The 16439-nt window shown below is 37.8% G+C and overlaps 1 protein-coding gene across 1 annotated transcript in view; it reads right to left on the bottom strand.

Annotated features, from left to right (window-relative positions):
• Positions 1 to 16439, bottom strand: part of ROR2 (ROR family WNT receptor 2) — a 156861-nt gene that overhangs the window by 36892 nt on the left and 103530 nt on the right. Inside the window, exons 2-4 of the mRNA XM_087742483.1 lie at positions 12670 to 12747; positions 1435 to 1722; positions 331 to 361 (exon numbers count right to left, since the gene is read on the bottom strand). Of these exons, the coding sequence (XP_087598609.1) occupies positions 331 to 361; positions 1435 to 1722; positions 12670 to 12747 (397 nt within the window). The remainder of the gene's footprint in view (positions 1 to 330; positions 362 to 1434; positions 1723 to 12669; positions 12748 to 16439) is intronic.

Here is a 16439-nt window from a genome sequence, read left to right as displayed (position 1 = left end):
ACCCATTCATTTGTAACTACTCTTCCAGCCCATACTTGCCCTGTAAACAATTACTGTTCAAACATCATGACTTTGTGGTATTGTGCTTGTCCAAAATATGAAATAAGCAAGCAAAAGTTGCTCAAGAAAATTGGATCAAACGAAAACCCACTGTAACACAATGCTATCCCTGTCTTAAAAAGCTTCATCCATTCTGTGAGTTTTCAATCAAATTAGATATTTTTAGCAAGCACACTGTGGTTGCGGGCAGTGCACTGAGTTTATGAACTAAATTCTTACACAATAAAATTGGTCAGAGTGCATTAAATAATTTTCAAAAAAAGTACTTACTGAAGATTGTGATTTGGGCTGTTTGTTGGACCTGTAAACATAAAACAAACAAACATTGCTGGCAAGTTTGTCTCAAGGACAGAAGCATAAAAAAAGTCAATAGCAATCTAAAGCAAACTGTCTCTTTAAGGAAGGTTTGTCTCAAGATTCAAACAAAACCCTCTGTGTTCCTGCACATAATTATATATTGCTATTTTCAAAACCACAAATAAAAATCACATGAATTTTCTGTCTGCTCAGGCAGCAACTTGAGTGGACTTAATTTTTGATAGAAAATATCTCCTGCCATAAAAACACAGGCTGTTAAACAGACAATGTGTTATCTTGACACATCACTTACCTCTTAATAAGCCCCACCTGAGCCTTATTATCAGAGTTTATGGTATGACAAGGGCATGCTCTTAACCTTTGTCACAGCAGGAACAAGGTCCAATACCCAGCACTTAATGAATCACTACAAACTGAACTGTGGAGTTAGCTACTTTCATTACAAAATTAGAAGAAATTTTAGGAAAATGTCTCTAGAATTTTTTTCCCCATTGTTTCAGATGCAAACTAAATAAAAGCTTGCTTTACAGGCTGGATGATTAAGTCTCCAAAATGCAATATAAGTACTTCTTGAAAGGTGTGGTGTACCTTCAGCTGTCAAAGGGCAGAATTTGACGCCAGGCTTCATGCAGCAGTACAGACGTGATATTTCACAAGGATGGTCCCAGCGTTAGGAACATCACGTACAAAACTGCTTCTCATTCTTCTTCTCAGGTTTTTTTACAGACTGAGTTCAGCAGTAGAGTGAAAGAAAACTCAAGGCAATGAATGTTACCTTTTTGTACTTTATACTGGCACTTCTTTAAAATTTTTTCTTCACTACATATTTACAGACCTTTCCATCTGTATTTACTTTCTTTTATTACCGGTAAATGGGTATCAAGTTCAACTGAGAAGTTCTGCGCTGGGGGAGTGGCCCCAGGCAATGACTTTATTTATTTCCTTTCGTTTTGAGAATTCTTCTTAAAACATCAAATCATTTCTCATTATGCTATTGTGAAAACTAATACCTAGTCTATAAAGCAGTCTGAGTAATTATAAAAGCCAGGAACTCACCAAGCCTTACAAACAACACTCCTGTTGCAGTTATTGTCTTCATCCCATTCGAAGCCACACACTGGTAGTATCCCGTGTCTGTAGTATCCAGATCCTGGATTCTCAGACGCGAACCATAATCTGTTTTTCTGATGATGATCCGTCTTGGCTCCTGAACCACTGGAGCATCGTTTTTTAGCCATCTGACATTTGGAGATGGATTTCCTGCTACCTTGCAGTGGAGGATTGCTGTTTGCCCCTGGACTACAGTGATATTGTTTACTGGTTCCAAAAAGGTCAGGAAGTAACCTAAGAGGGTAAAAGGTCAGAAAAGATCAAACTTCACTTGGGCTGCGATAAAAGACTGCCCAAAGGCACATTTTTAAGAGAGGATCTTGGAAAAGGTTTCAGTTTTCTTTCAAGCATATACTCCAAAAAATGCAATTCACTGTCCTAGGACACCATAGCACCACACTCCAATGCGTCTTTCATGATTGGCTTCATGTTTGTCTGCAGGTAGGTACACAGGTTAGAAGGTCAAGCATGAATTAATACCATTACAATAATAATTCCCTATGTGGACACCTATTCTGAAGCAATAGTGACTTCTTCTGGTTAGTTTCTACATCTCTTGGAAAACAGTGCTATAAAATAAAAATACACCTTTATTCCATAAAAGAGTAATCCCAGTTGCAACCATATTAGAACATCATTATAATTTTACCACTTAATCTTCTTACGTGGTCATATATTTGTCTTAAAAATAACTAAAAGTGGAAAATTTATCTTTAGATATTAGTTTGACTTGCCAGATACTCGTCTGACAACAAAATCTTAAGATGAGACTGATTTGGATAGGTTTATGTTACAATTTAATTTTAAAGATGATACATCTCACATTCAATTTTAAAAAAAGGATGTCTCAATTGCAGAAGTAACCTGTGGTACCGGGGGCACTTTTAAATTGATTATAGGCTGCGATTTTTTACGTCAAGTCCTAAAATAGTGCTAAATTGGACAAAGAAAGGTCTGTATGGATATTGAGTAATCAGGTTTCATGAGTTTACTTTTATAAATGGAAACTAAAAGCACTAATTTGTGGTTTGTTGAAAGCAAAGGACTTCTCAAGAAACACACATGCTGTACTGGTGATCTCAAGTGATAAAAAAAAGAAATAATTAATGGAAGAACACTGTAAAAACTTGACAATCAAAACTTCTGTAGGTTATTGCTTTTAAATTTAATTTGATGTTAGGAGTCCTGCAACTGACACACATCACATGCTTAAAGCTTTGAAGTGTGTAGTTCCACTGAAATAATAATGTGATTGTCAAAACAAGTAAGAAAAGTATCTAGCAGTCATTCTCATATGGTTGTTTTGATGAATTTATACCATTTAGACATAGAACAACAGGAATACTTCATATTACATTACATTTTTATGTCAGCTGCATCCAAATATTGAATACCTTTGATGGATGTCCACATGGGCCATTTCCTATAAGTTAAACTATTTTGCAGTTGTTTAATTAGGAAATAGCATATTACTGTGCAGGAATCTAACACCAGTAATGCAATGGTCAACATTCACAGTCTAATTGCCAAAATACCTTAAGAAAATTGATGCTCTGCTTTGATTTATGTTTGACATGATCATGAAAATCACTTTCTCTGTAATGGCTAGGTATAGCACTGGAGATGGGAGCAGTGAAAACATCAGAATATAATGAATTTTCAAAGACAGATTTTGCTTAAAAACTGGGTTTTCCCAAGTATTACATTATATGAAAATACAATGTAGGGAGGCAGAGTATACAGTCAGGAAGAGAAGAATTAAGTCTGCATTTATTTGAACTATGGTCAAAAAAGAGTTGTCATACTCAATAATACCGGTTGAGTCAGAAGAATCAATTTATGAAAAGAAGTGAAAAATGGAAAAGCTGAAAAATTCTTGTAATTCTAGCAAATCAGCTGAGGCATTGAGGAAGTGCAAGGACATCCTGTCATGGTAATGGTGTTGAGCTGGTGGAAGAGGAGTGGAGCCACAATGTGGGGCCATGAAAGTGCCAACTCAAGGAATAGTTCTGGCAAGGTACAGATTGAATATGTGGTCTGCAAGACAGATACAAGATTGGCTCAGAGGCCACACTCAGAAGGTGGTGATCAATGGTTTTTACTCAGGCTGGCAGCCTGTCACAAGTGGGGTCCTCTAGGGATCGATACCAGGCCCCACGCTGTTGAACATCTTTATAAATGTCTTGGAAGATAAGATTGAAAGCACCCTCACCAAGTTCGCTGATCAGACTAAACTGGGTGGTGATGTGGGCAGAAGGGAGAGCCATCTTAGAGAGAGCTGGACAAGGCTGAAAGAGGGCACAAGCAAGAACTGTATGGAGTTTACCATGGACATGTCCAAGGTCCCACACCTGGGTCAAAATAACCAAAGAGCCCAGTACAGGCTAGGATCTGTGTGGCTGAGGAACAGCCTTGCTGAAAGGGAGCTGGTGGTCCTGGTGGACAACAAGCTCAACATGAGTCAGTAGAGCGCTGCTGCGGCAATGAAGGCAAATCAGATCCTGGGCTGCGTCCACAGGGGCATTACTAGCAGAGATAATGACATGATCATCCCAATTTACTCAGTGCTTGTCAGGCCACACTTGGGAGTATTGTGTCCAGTTCTGGTCCCCAAAATTAAAAAATGACACAGAACGACTGGATAGTGTCCAAAGGAGGGCCACAGAGATTTCTTCAAAAGGCTGGAGAACCTGCCTTATGAGGAAAGACTTGAAGGAGTTAGGTCTCTTCTCCCTGGAGAAGAGAAGGCTGAGGGGGTGAACTCATCACAGTTTTCCAGTACTTAAAAGGCATCCACAAAGAGGAGAGAGGCTCTCTCTTCACAAGGAGTCACATGGAGAAGACAAGGGGTGAAAGTTGCATCAGGAGAGGTTTCATCTCACAGAAGAAAGACATTTTCTGCAGCATGAACAATCATTCATGGAAAATGACCTCCCCAGAGATGTGGTGGAGTCCTCATCACTGGCAGTTTTCAAGATGCAATTGGACAGGGTGCTAGATGATCTTACCTAGGCTCCCTTTTCCAAAAAAGGTTGGACAAGATGATCTTTTGAGGTCCCTCCCAAAAGAGAGAGGTCCCTCCCAAAACAGAACCTGCTGTGGTTCTATGGGTCTATGATTCAGCAATTGTGGGGGCAGCCTGAATGTGCTTACACAAGGGAGGCAAAGGATACGGTTGAAGGTCTTTTTCAAGAAGTTGGGCCACTTGCAGCATGGAGCCAGCACAGAGGTATAATCATCTGGCTCAGAGATGCTCCTGATTCCTAAGAAGTGAAAGAGGCGGAGAAGATGCTTTCTATAAATGTGGGGCCAATTCAAGCACTCTAAGTTCACAGCCAGGGAGTGTGGTTCTTCTACCTCTTTGATAAACTTTTTGTTCTTAACACAGAAGTATATGAAAGGTCTACATTGGTTTTGTCCCATTGTTCAGCTTTTGTGCCATTGGTCAGCTTATAGCTTGCTCAAACACTTACCACTATTTCACTTTTCCTGATTTAAAATGAGCTGTGTTGAGTCTTCACTTTGGGTTAGTCACGGATATTACATTGAAATAAATTTGCATGAAAACAGATACTAAATTTACTTATTAGGACCAACAAATGTTATTAACTCAAGATTAAATCCATGTTAGAGCTTTCTGTTTTACCAATTAAACCATAGTTACTGTAGGAAGTAATTTGGTCCATAGCTTTTAAGCAATCCAAAATACTTCATGTGAATTTATGAATCAGATCCTATTAATAACTAGAACAAAACTATTACCACCAAAAGCAATGCCAAAGATTTATGGATTAATTCAGACCCCGTGTGATTAGATACACTTCCCCTGAAGTCAGTGTAACTGAATCCATTTCCTGCAGGTCAGAATTTGGCTTTACTTCATTATTTCTCCTGCCAGGTTTACAGGCATGTTCTGCAGTGTTTTATATTACCCTGTTATTACAAATCAAGTAATAAATATTTTAACATACTGAACTTTGAAGCACTTGTGTTTTCTTCAAAGTTCTGCATAGCAGTTTAGAAGAAGTAGAGCAACTCACTGCCTATCCACTGTCTCTGTCCGTACCCTGAAGTGCACACTCTCTATTTGCTAGTTTCATTTCCTCTTTGAGAAACGATGATGAAGTCTGGTGTTTATGTACTTACTGAATCTGAAGTAATAGTGCGACAGAGCAGGCAGCCATTTGTTGGGCTGCTCTGTTATTTGGTGTCTACTTTAGATAACCCATAATTGCAAATCTTTCAAAGTGGAAAATTTAACCAACCATATTCTTAAGAATGTTTTTCTTATTTAATTTCTGTGGTGATAATCAGCAGTACGTCACACCGCAAACACTGTGTGGATGCCAGTTTGATGCAATGGTTTGGGGAAAAAACAAACTGTTTCCCACGATAAACTGGGACCTCAACAATGTACAAAGCAATATTTTTTCCAATGTAGTTCTCTTTCTCTCTTAATAAATATTCATTTGGACAGGTATGGAGGAAAATGAAATGTGAAGGCACTAGAACTTGTGTTTAGCTTGTGTCCTATATTTTGTGTTATGCATCAGTCATCTAGAATTTTTTAAAACTTGAACAGAATAAATACTCCCTATAAAATATTTTGGGCTTGCTATGCATAAACAGCATTACTAAACTTGTAAATGTCATATTATAAACAATTATATTTCATTTGGTACAGGGACACCAAATAGAATTTTTCAAAAATCTGAGTATAATGGCCAGCGATTTTCTGTGTTATACAAATACTATTGTTATACTAATACTATTGTTATATTTTCTATGCTCTGGCTTGGTTCCAAGGGTTGTTGAAATGAAGGAAAACGTTTCCTTTGCCTTCAGTGGTCTTTGGCTTGGCTTAAAGTACTTCAAAGGCAAAAGCTATCTGGTGGATATTTCTGCATTTGCTGTAGGCAAAGATGCTCTAAATTAAATTTCTCTTTTATTATGGTTTCTAACATAGTGTACAACCAATACTAAGATTTATTTTGTTTGAACAGAGTAAAAACTGTTCTCTCAAGAAGCTATGAGAGGATAATGCAACTTAATCTATATATCATGTTATACTATCATACTCTATGTACCCCATGAATAAAGTAGTTTAGGGAAATGACTGACATGAATTCTGGCAAAACTCTTCCATATTTTGAAATGCCTTTGTTAGGTTGCCAGTACTTCATATTTTTAAATGGAATAAATCTGATATAAATATATCAAATAGAATCCCACAGCAAATCAAAATTAAGATGACATCTATTTTGCGTGTTTTGGCAAGAATATAAAAATAAACTTTTCCCACGTGTCAAGTCATTGTCAAGATATGCACAAGGATAGATTCTAAGCTAAATACATAAAGGGTGCAACTATCACAGAGACCTCACATGCTTATTATATTTCTTAGTTTTATTTATATTATTGTGGCACTTAGATGTCCAAGTTATTGGCTCAAACCATATGTGCTATGCTTGGCATAAACACAACACAAAATGATTGCTCTGCTTCTGTTATTTCAAGATCTTAGCTGTGATTTTAAAGTTCATTCTAAAAAAATATTTTAAACCTCTTTAGTTACTTTAGATCAAAAGTTAATTATGGCTTAGCTGTTTTCAAGTTTTGGTTTCTAGTCACTTTTTGTTGTTGTTGCTCCTTTTTTCCTATGTGATTTTAGAAATAATTATGTATTCATAATTTTCAAACCAGCTTTGTAATGGCCTCCGTGAATAGTAATTATAAAAAATTTGCAACTCTTTTTATCTCAGAACTTCTAAATCATTTATGAATGTTGAAGTCTCATGAGATGGGAAGATATCATCAACCTTATTTTCCAAATGCGGAAATTAAAGCAAGGGGAGTTTAAGTGACTTCCCAAATTGACAAGCGGACTAAGTCGTAGTATGTATGACGCTATACTGAGTTTTATATCTTTGTGTGTTCCTGAGATAATGGTGATATGATATAATCATCCATGTTTGTGGAACAGTGGATTCCCTTTTCTTTCTGCATTGCACAAGGCAAACAAACACTGAATGTCCAATTTCTGAGAAAAAGAAAGGAAAATTTGAGTCATAAATTGCTAGATATCTGAAGATAGAACAATCTCTTCAGAACAAGTAGTAATAATTACATATATGTTTTATCAATTTTGAGAATACATATTTCTCAATAAGACATATATATGTATTTAAATAACTTTAGATCCAACAGTCCAAAAAGCCCATAAACCCATCTATTTGGTATTACAGAACACATCACAACTTACAGCAGCGTATGCTTTAGATAATCAAAATTTAAAATCAGCTGCTTAAAAAAAAAGAAAATTATTTTTGTCTGTGTAACTGCATACAATTTAGAGCATTTTCAGATTCATGGCATAAAACTTTCTAATGTTCAAAACCACTAAAAATATGTATATTATGATTTGTTTAAAAAGCAATGATGTCGGATTTTTTTCCCTCAGCCCCTTGCTTTTTCTTTTTTTCTCCCTCACCATCCTTTTTCATTTGTGTCTTCAAATAACTCTTTGTTCACTTTGTTAGATATAAATAAAGGACATGGTCTCTCTCACTACAACTCTTTCAAATGACTACCTTCTGTGACGGCATTTCAAGACTAATATAATCTTATATCCAATACAAAAGATTTTTTGGGAAAACATTTTGAGTAATTAATCTAATGGTATTTCCATTAGAAGCAAATTCATAATTTCCTTTAATAAGACATAATTTTTCACCTAGGAAGCATACTTCAGCTTATGGAATGACTGATTATTAATGAGGAATGACTTGAGGAAGACAACATTGTTCCCAAATTTACTGTGTAATGAATACAGCAGTAAGTACAAAGCGTTCACAGAATTGACAGGTAATCTATGAAGAACACCAAAGAGTTGCAGGGTATTCTGAGCTTATAAACGAACTAAACACTACCGTAAGAGAAAACAAACACGAAAGTTGCTGAAATTCAAAGCATTTCTTTTTAGAGGTGTGTATAGCAACAGTCCTGTAAGTACAAGAGTTTAGGGGACGTGGATGACACCATCACGCCTTAGCGGCTGGTGGGAGTCCAGTAAAGTGACTCTTTCCACAAGTAAATCAGGACTGGAAATACACTGAGAAACACCATCCTAAAAAGGAGGGGAGAGAGAAGTCTACGACTCATTATTTCCTGCACAGACCGTTTTCCTAAATACAAAGTATTCTTTCCAGTTCTTCACCCCTCTGCTTTATTTAACCACAATATGAAGATCAGTGATCTACAACATATTGGAGCCACATTAGGAGATGGACGGGATTTTGGCAGCTCTCCCAAAATACACATGATCAGTTAAGGAAACTACACTGTTATATACTGCCACATAATGTTTCCAGATGAATTGATACCTTTACAGCCTAATTTAATCCCATTATTTGTACCCCATCTTCCATACTATTTGTGATCTCAATGTATAAAAATGCAGCTAGAAGCATGTAAAATACAGTGGATCATACACATTTCAAATGTACTTTGGAACAAATTATAGCCAATTCAGGAATGAAGTGGAATTAGCATTGAAATACTGCCACAATGTGCACATTGTCCCACACACCTAAATCGGTGGGCTTAAGCTGTCTTATTAGCAGAAGGAAACCTGTTTTTGAGCAGTATTTTCTCATACTTGAAGGACTGAAGATCTTGCCTAGCCCAGGAACCCAATTCTACAGGGTGGAATGGTTTTATTTTCTTCTTTTCTGAACTCCCAACTGAGACTGTGAAGAGGCAGGTACCACCTGTCCTAGGCTACTGTCCACTTAGAAGCAGATCTTTGGGGGGCACAACAGTGCAGTTAGGATGCAGACTGATCTTTGGGTCACCAGTCATGTAGATAAAAAGCCACCACTTTTAGAATACACACATATGATTCCTGACAGGTTACCTTATGTCAAGTCAAAGCAACCAGGATAACCCAGTCATAGCTTGGTTTTATCATATAGGTACCTCTTGAACCACAATAAGTTCCCAGACAGACTTGTGCAGAAGCCACAGTTAAGGTCAGAGGCTGGAGGCATCATGTGTTCTGGAGCAACTCAACTCACTCAGTGTCTCAGCTATTGCAGGTTGCCCTTACTCATGGATTTCTTTAACTATTAAAGTGTATTGCTCTAACATTCCCACCACCAGACATTATTTATGATGTAAGATTTTACTGGCAGCTCATCTATGCATGAAGAGTTCATATTTTACCCTTTAATACCCTCCTCAGGCTTAGGAGTACAAGACTGTGATCCCTGAGCCCCTCTGCGATGATGCACCGACAGTGCTCATCACCAAAGGAAAACCTGTTTTCAGCTTGTGCCACAACCCTTGCATTTATTTGTGATTAACAGATATGTTTTTTTTCTCCTCTGGGCTTCAGAAAGGAAAGCTCCCTGTTGGCCTTGTCCTGGCTGACCCTTTGCTGCAGTGAGAGAGAGAGGAAACTTCGCTTCTTCCCCAGCATCACCTCCTTCCCCAATGTCACTGGCAGGAAAAGCTGTCCAAGTGTGGGAAGGTGGGCAAAGAGCAGCACAAGACCAGGCAGGCAGTGAGCCTGCATGTTTCCAGAGAGGAGCACGGAGTTGACATGGTTCTACCTCTTGAGCAGGGGAAAGAGACTTTTTAGGAACCAGGAAGTTTGTTAGAGTGTTTGTTGCAAAACAGAAAACAACCAAGAGATGCTCGGTTGAAATCGAGATTGGGAAAAGGATCATCTTTGCAAAGACACACTGGACTGGGAGGAGATTTGTGTTCAAATCCTTTTATTTTTATTCCAAAGCAGACCTAAGTTCTTCCACAGCAAATGCTCACTGTTCTGGTCTGGTTTTCAGTGAAACATTGCTCAGAGGCGGTGCTCTTCTGGTGGTTCAGGTGCTCACTTAAAGGAAACAGGGGAAGATAAATTCTCCTCAAAGCTCTAGCTGAGTCACAGGCCTATCGCGTCAACTACCAGAAGGCTAGCTTCACTTGGAGGAAGAGACTTGCAACTTTTTTGAAGTGCACATTATTAATAATACCTTGCTTAACCTGTTTACTTCTTTGGAGACAGAACCATTTTTCAGGACTTCTGGAGGATTTAGAGGAGAGGGTGACCTATACGCTTAGCACTTCTAAAGTGGCTTTAACTTTGGGCGTTATAAAGCCTATTTACTATTATTTTCATGCCTGTTTTGGGTCTATTCTACAATCACAAAAAAATAGGAGTCATAAACAAATCAGAATAACTAAACATTTCTCAAGGAAGGAAAGAAGGTCAATGTGACGGAAGAAGCTGAAGGACTCTTTCTAATGGTCTCAATGGTATGCACAAAGTCTGAAGTAGAACTGTCCAATGATTTTTTTTAAACAAAAATTGCTATCTCACTATGATACAGAAACACATGGATTAACATTCCAACCAAAGAAACAGAAAATTTCAACCAAGGGATTTTTGCTTATTTGGAGAATTTTGTAGCCACAAAAATAAAAGGGGAGCAAAATGAGGCCATTTCCAGACCAGGCATGCTGGAAGCTAACAACTGATCCTGTACTCATGAGTCATATAAGAACAAGGGTCTTTTTTTTTTTTTTCTGAAGGAAATACAATATCCTTATGATGTAGAAATGTTTGAGATGTAATTAATTACTTCCTTAGACAGGTATTGCCTGTGGCCCTCCAAAAAAAGGAAATAACTGCAACTCTTTTCTCAGTAAGAATTTAACCAAGTAATGTCACATGAAAAAACATTTTCTTTTATGTCTGTACCCTTAAAGCTCAGACATAACAAAAGAGTAAAGTGGGACCAACTTGCCAAGTAAACAAGCCTATCATATGCAGTTAAAGATTAAACATGGACCCTTTCCCATCAAAAGTAGTGAGTACCTGAGTGTGGAGTGGATAAAACAACTGTAGTATACAGTGTTGCTGACAGGAATGACTGTTACTGAAATTTATTCCCATAACGGAGGACAAAGTTTAACCCTCTAAAATGATTTAGGAGCTTCAGAAAATGGAAAAGCGTTGAGGACCACACTAAGTCTTCCTCCCAAATGGGAAGGACACAGTCCCACAGTGATGATCAGTAGGAAGGTGGTTAGAGATATGCAAACATAAACACGTCTTCTTTTATCCAATTAAGGATAGAAATTAATGGAGGATTCTGAAAAAAAGCTTCTAATAAGCATAGTCAAGGTAAGAAATCTAACTAGCGTTCAGGTGAAGCACAATAAGGATTACATGACATTGGATATCTATAAGAACAGAGACTATATTCCAAGGTACCCTCAAAATTTATGTTCCTCTGAAAAGGAACTCCAAAAAGAACATCTGACCAGCACCCCACAGTTTCATAGGCTTCAACATGTGCTCATCTTGCTAAGAATGCTAATGATAAGGCAGAAAACAGGCTGAGCTCTCCATGCTAACAAGATGATCTGACATTTTTTCTAAGCATAAAGGTTGACTTTACTACAGTAGTGCATCCTTACAAGGCAAAAAGTCAGTACTACAAGTGAGAAAACATGTTTCTTCAGGTGGACCACTGAAAATGCCCTGCTTTGTGATTCCAATTACAATTTGGTGCAGCTTCCTAATTTGCAGTAACTATGTGCATTTTCAGATCCAAGAATAGCATTTGGATCTATAGTTTAAGTGATAAAGTATCATAAAAATTTACGCTAACTAACAAGTTACTAGAAATTCTGCCATTACAGTCTGTAGTTTAAAAAAATCACTAATGCTCAGAGCTACTTAAAAAGTAAGTATTCTTGTGTTGCCATGGGCTAGACTTCATTATCTCAAACCAAAGATATTTAGAGATACCAATACTTAAGATTTACCTATAGATGCCAAGTGTGGCACTGTACAAAATTAAATCATTTTCATGGCACCAATGTGACAGAAAATATGCTAGGAAGGTAATAATAGCCCTCTGTGTTTGGGTCAAACATCTAATCCCTCAGTGTGGGGGGACTGAACATGCTTAAAAATTAATTTTTATAGACTCCTGTAACCTTGCTATCCCTGCTTAGAATCAGAAGTATTAAGTCACACAACGCTGTCTTTCTTACAGACTTGTATTCACAGGTAAATCAAGTGAACATATAATAACAGGATTTTGCTGGTCCTTTTTAAAGTATGCTTACATTTGGGCAGAGAGAAGAAAAAGTAACTACAATAAATTTTACCTTTAGGTGTTGGAATTGGTCTCTCAAGTCCATCTGCATGACCTAAAGGGTCATTTGAATCTGGAATTTCCATTTCACCTAGGGAAAAAAAAGAAGATTTTGTTGAATTGTGGTTCTGAGTTAATCTTTCTCTTAAACAGCATTACAACAGTGAGTTCAGCAAACTCATTCAGTCCAGACCCTGGTTCCAGAGTAGCACAGAGGAAATGCCTACTAACAAGGCCAGGATTTATCCATCGCAGATTAGAAAACTTTACAATAATTTACCTTGTGCACTTACCTTGTGCTTGGCAAATACGGGCAGCATTAAAAACTACTTTCCAGTTATTACAGAATAAAATTCACACAGTTTTACAAAGAACGTAAACATTTCCTGAAAGCAGTGCTGGCCCAGCAAATTAGAGCAGTACCTGATCTTTATTGACGATCTCAGTTATAAAATGGCATAAATCTGCTTTTGAAGTTATATTACAGTAATTCAGATTCTGTTTCCGGAGGTCAGACTCATCACCTATGCTGACTTTCTTATCCTATTCTCAGCCACGTCCCTAAAAGATATCTCCCAGAAATTAAAATAAAACTATCATTAGCCATGTGTTCCAAAGGGTGATGAAACAGACGGACATCTTTCTGTATGCCCTCATTGTTTGTGTCTAACAAGATAGTAACCATGTTTAGCCAGCAGTTGCTGCAGACAGCAGACAACACTTCCATGTTCCTTTGCTTTTGCAGGTCTTACAAAACCCTGACCGTTATAAAACACGGGTTCACCTGTCCACTCCCTCTTTTGAATATATGATGCTGTGAGGAACAGAGTTGAACTCATAAATCAGATAAAGCTATAGGGGTGCTTTTCCTAAAACAACTTCTCAAATGACATCCCCTATATTTTTTTATTTCCTAATTTACATTCGGTCATCCAAATTCCTTATTACTTGGGCGTATCACCAAGAGAGCATGCAAATATAAGGTCATCAGGATCCAGAGTGAAAGATCTGGGTTTTGTTGTAGATTTGTTAGGGGTGTACATGGTAACATTTTGGGTAAAACGAAACTAGGGAAAAGGCTCTCCCTCTTCCTTTTGTCCCCACTCCCTTTCCTTCAGACTAAACCCTACAACCCCACTCTGACTGCAAGTCACAGTGATGAAACAAAAGTAACCCCATCCCTAGCTTCCACTACATTATGAAAGGAGAATCGAGACTGTCATTATTTTTTATTTTTCCTTTATGCATTTACCCATTATTTGAGAACAGAAGATTTAGCTAACTTGCCTTTAAGTTTACCAGGTGAAACAGAAATCGGAGACATCCTCTGCCTCAGGCCGGGTCTGAAAGCATTTATTTTGTCACAGTACTGCCACCTTGTCACTACTTCATCTCTCCCTTCATCTCCCACTCCTTGAGGTTCCTAGCCTGGCAGTACTACTGATGGTACTTGAGTTGTGTGCTCATTCCCAGACACCCCAATCAGAGTGATGGTGAAGACAGTGCTGTACCCCTGGTAAGACACTCTCTTTCAAATTGGAACAGCTAAGGCTTGGGCAGACATCATCTTTTGCCACTCGCAGCACTGGCCAACAGAAATGATAGATAGCCTTCATCTGCAGACTGGAAGGAGAAATGGAAATGGGTGGCCAAGGTGGTGGCATCTTAAATTGCCATTGTAAATCCTGCCTCAGTGTGTCTTCACACCCCTGAGGGCATGGTGCAGACTCAGTGCCTGACTTTTTACTGTAGAGAAGTTTTGCTGATTTGTTTGATTCAATGCAAACTGACGAATGCATGATAGGGATATTTCTGTCAAATTTTAGCAGAGATACATCATGTCTCATTTTTACCCAGGGGCAGCAAGGCAAGTTCACCTCTGTTCCCTTGCTTCTGTTTGACCTCCTCTATGTCGCATAAGATGTTTGGAACAGGACAGCAACATTTACTGGCCACAAGGAAGAGAAATCCAAGATGAGACACTGGAGTAAAAGGAAGAGTAGGAAAAGCAACTGTTCCTTTAGTCCACATGCACCTGCACTTGGCTTATTCTGGTGATCATAATTTACCAGTATTCACAGGATGAAACATTATTTGTAGAAGCCCCTTCTTAGGGACACCTGGTTGCTTAACACTCGGACCTCCAAACTCCAAACTGGCGAAGATCTGAGTGGCACTTTTGGTTTAATACCGCGTGTTCAACTTTAAAATAGTTGTTTCCATTTCTTCAGTCATTTAGTGGGATTCACAACAGGAAAAAACATTGGAATCTCAGATAAATGAGCACAGAAATGTCTTCCTCTCTCTTTCCTCCTTCCCAGACCCATATCTCTTAATTTTTTAAAGCTTTTCAGAACAAAGATAGAAAGAAACAAAAGCACTTGCTGATTTGAAAATGTTTCAATAGTAGTTTTGTGGGATTCGCTCTTGTGCTTAATATGTTTATGTCTGGAAAAATCATTAATCTCCAGATGTGCTTTAGCAGAGAAAAATAAAAGACAATAGACAACACCTACCAGCAAAGTCTCCGTAACTGGGCAAAGTGGGTGCTTTGTAAATTATAAATACAAAACCAATCCATCACTTAAAACTTGCTTTTATGAAAGAAACATGTATATTTTCTGTAATCTGCAAAATTCCACTTTGACCACATTTCTTACGAATTCCAAGCTTTAACCCTAAAGTTTCTGTACTGCAACTTAAAACACCAAAAAGTCATTATCATGAAATATTAAGCTTTTTACACCACGAATGCTTCTGGATCAGATGACCAACAAGTCACTACAAGGAAATAAAACCTTTTCCTCTTGAGCTAAATGGAATTTAAAAAATCCTGCAGTCAAGAACTTCAAGGAAAAAGCTGTGTATTCCTGTTGAATATTATTCTCAGTGCTTTCTGATTTTACATTAATAACTTAGTACATTTTTCCTTCTAGGAGTAAAAACATGGTGTTTTCCTCAACAGATAATAATTCTTGTCATTTTTTCTTTAATTCTCTTCACTGTAGTGCAGATGCACCCTGATCATGTGCCATCACCAACTCTCTGCGGTCTTATTCTTGTTTGAAGACCTCTACACAACTGTGCTCCTGTCGACATCTGATTTTTAACTTACGCCCCTTTCCCCACTTTGTTTATTCAATATCTCAGTAAGAATATCCCATTTTGCTTTTCTTCTTCCTACTTTCTGTATCTGCTCCTGGCAGCATTTTTATGAGTTGTTCCACTGCCTGAAGGGGAGAAAAATCCATGAAGTAATTTTAGGTGTCCAACTTTCACTGTCAGTCTTGATCAGTAAGCAGCTACTGCTAGAAAAGATGTAATTGTTCATTAAACTGATTTTAGATGCAACAAAGATATTAGCTAGTCACATCTTTTTTCATGTCTATTACAAATAAAGCATTGTCATACAATGCTAAGAAAAAAGGTACACTTGCAAAACACAAAACTGGCAGAACAACAGCAACCCACAAAACAGTTGTTATTAAAAACTGATAAAAATACAAATGTTCAATATTTGAACCTTACATGTGATATTATCAACTCACACTGGCAAGAAGTATGCTAACTAGCATGCTACTACATAAATATGTAGCTAACTGAAGACAAAGCAATCACCACAGTGTCTGGAAAGTATCTCAATGAAGATATTCAAATTGGTGTACGAGAAATCCCCACAGCAGGCTGGACAGCTGTGCAGGTATGTACAGAAAACAACTGCACAGGCTTGTACAGTCCAATCTTTAAAGAGTTCCTGGCAGAGGGCTTTGGGTGGCCCAGATG

This window comes from Nipponia nippon, unplaced genomic scaffold (genome assembly GCF_047370975.1).
Source record: "Nipponia nippon isolate SJK-2023a ecotype South Korea unplaced genomic scaffold, ASM4737097v1 scaffold_8, whole genome shotgun sequence".
NCBI lineage: Eukaryota > Metazoa > Chordata > Aves > Pelecaniformes > Threskiornithidae > Nipponia > Nipponia nippon.
Note: the sequence above shows the minus strand (reverse complement) of the source record. Positions and strands in the feature narration are given on the sequence as shown.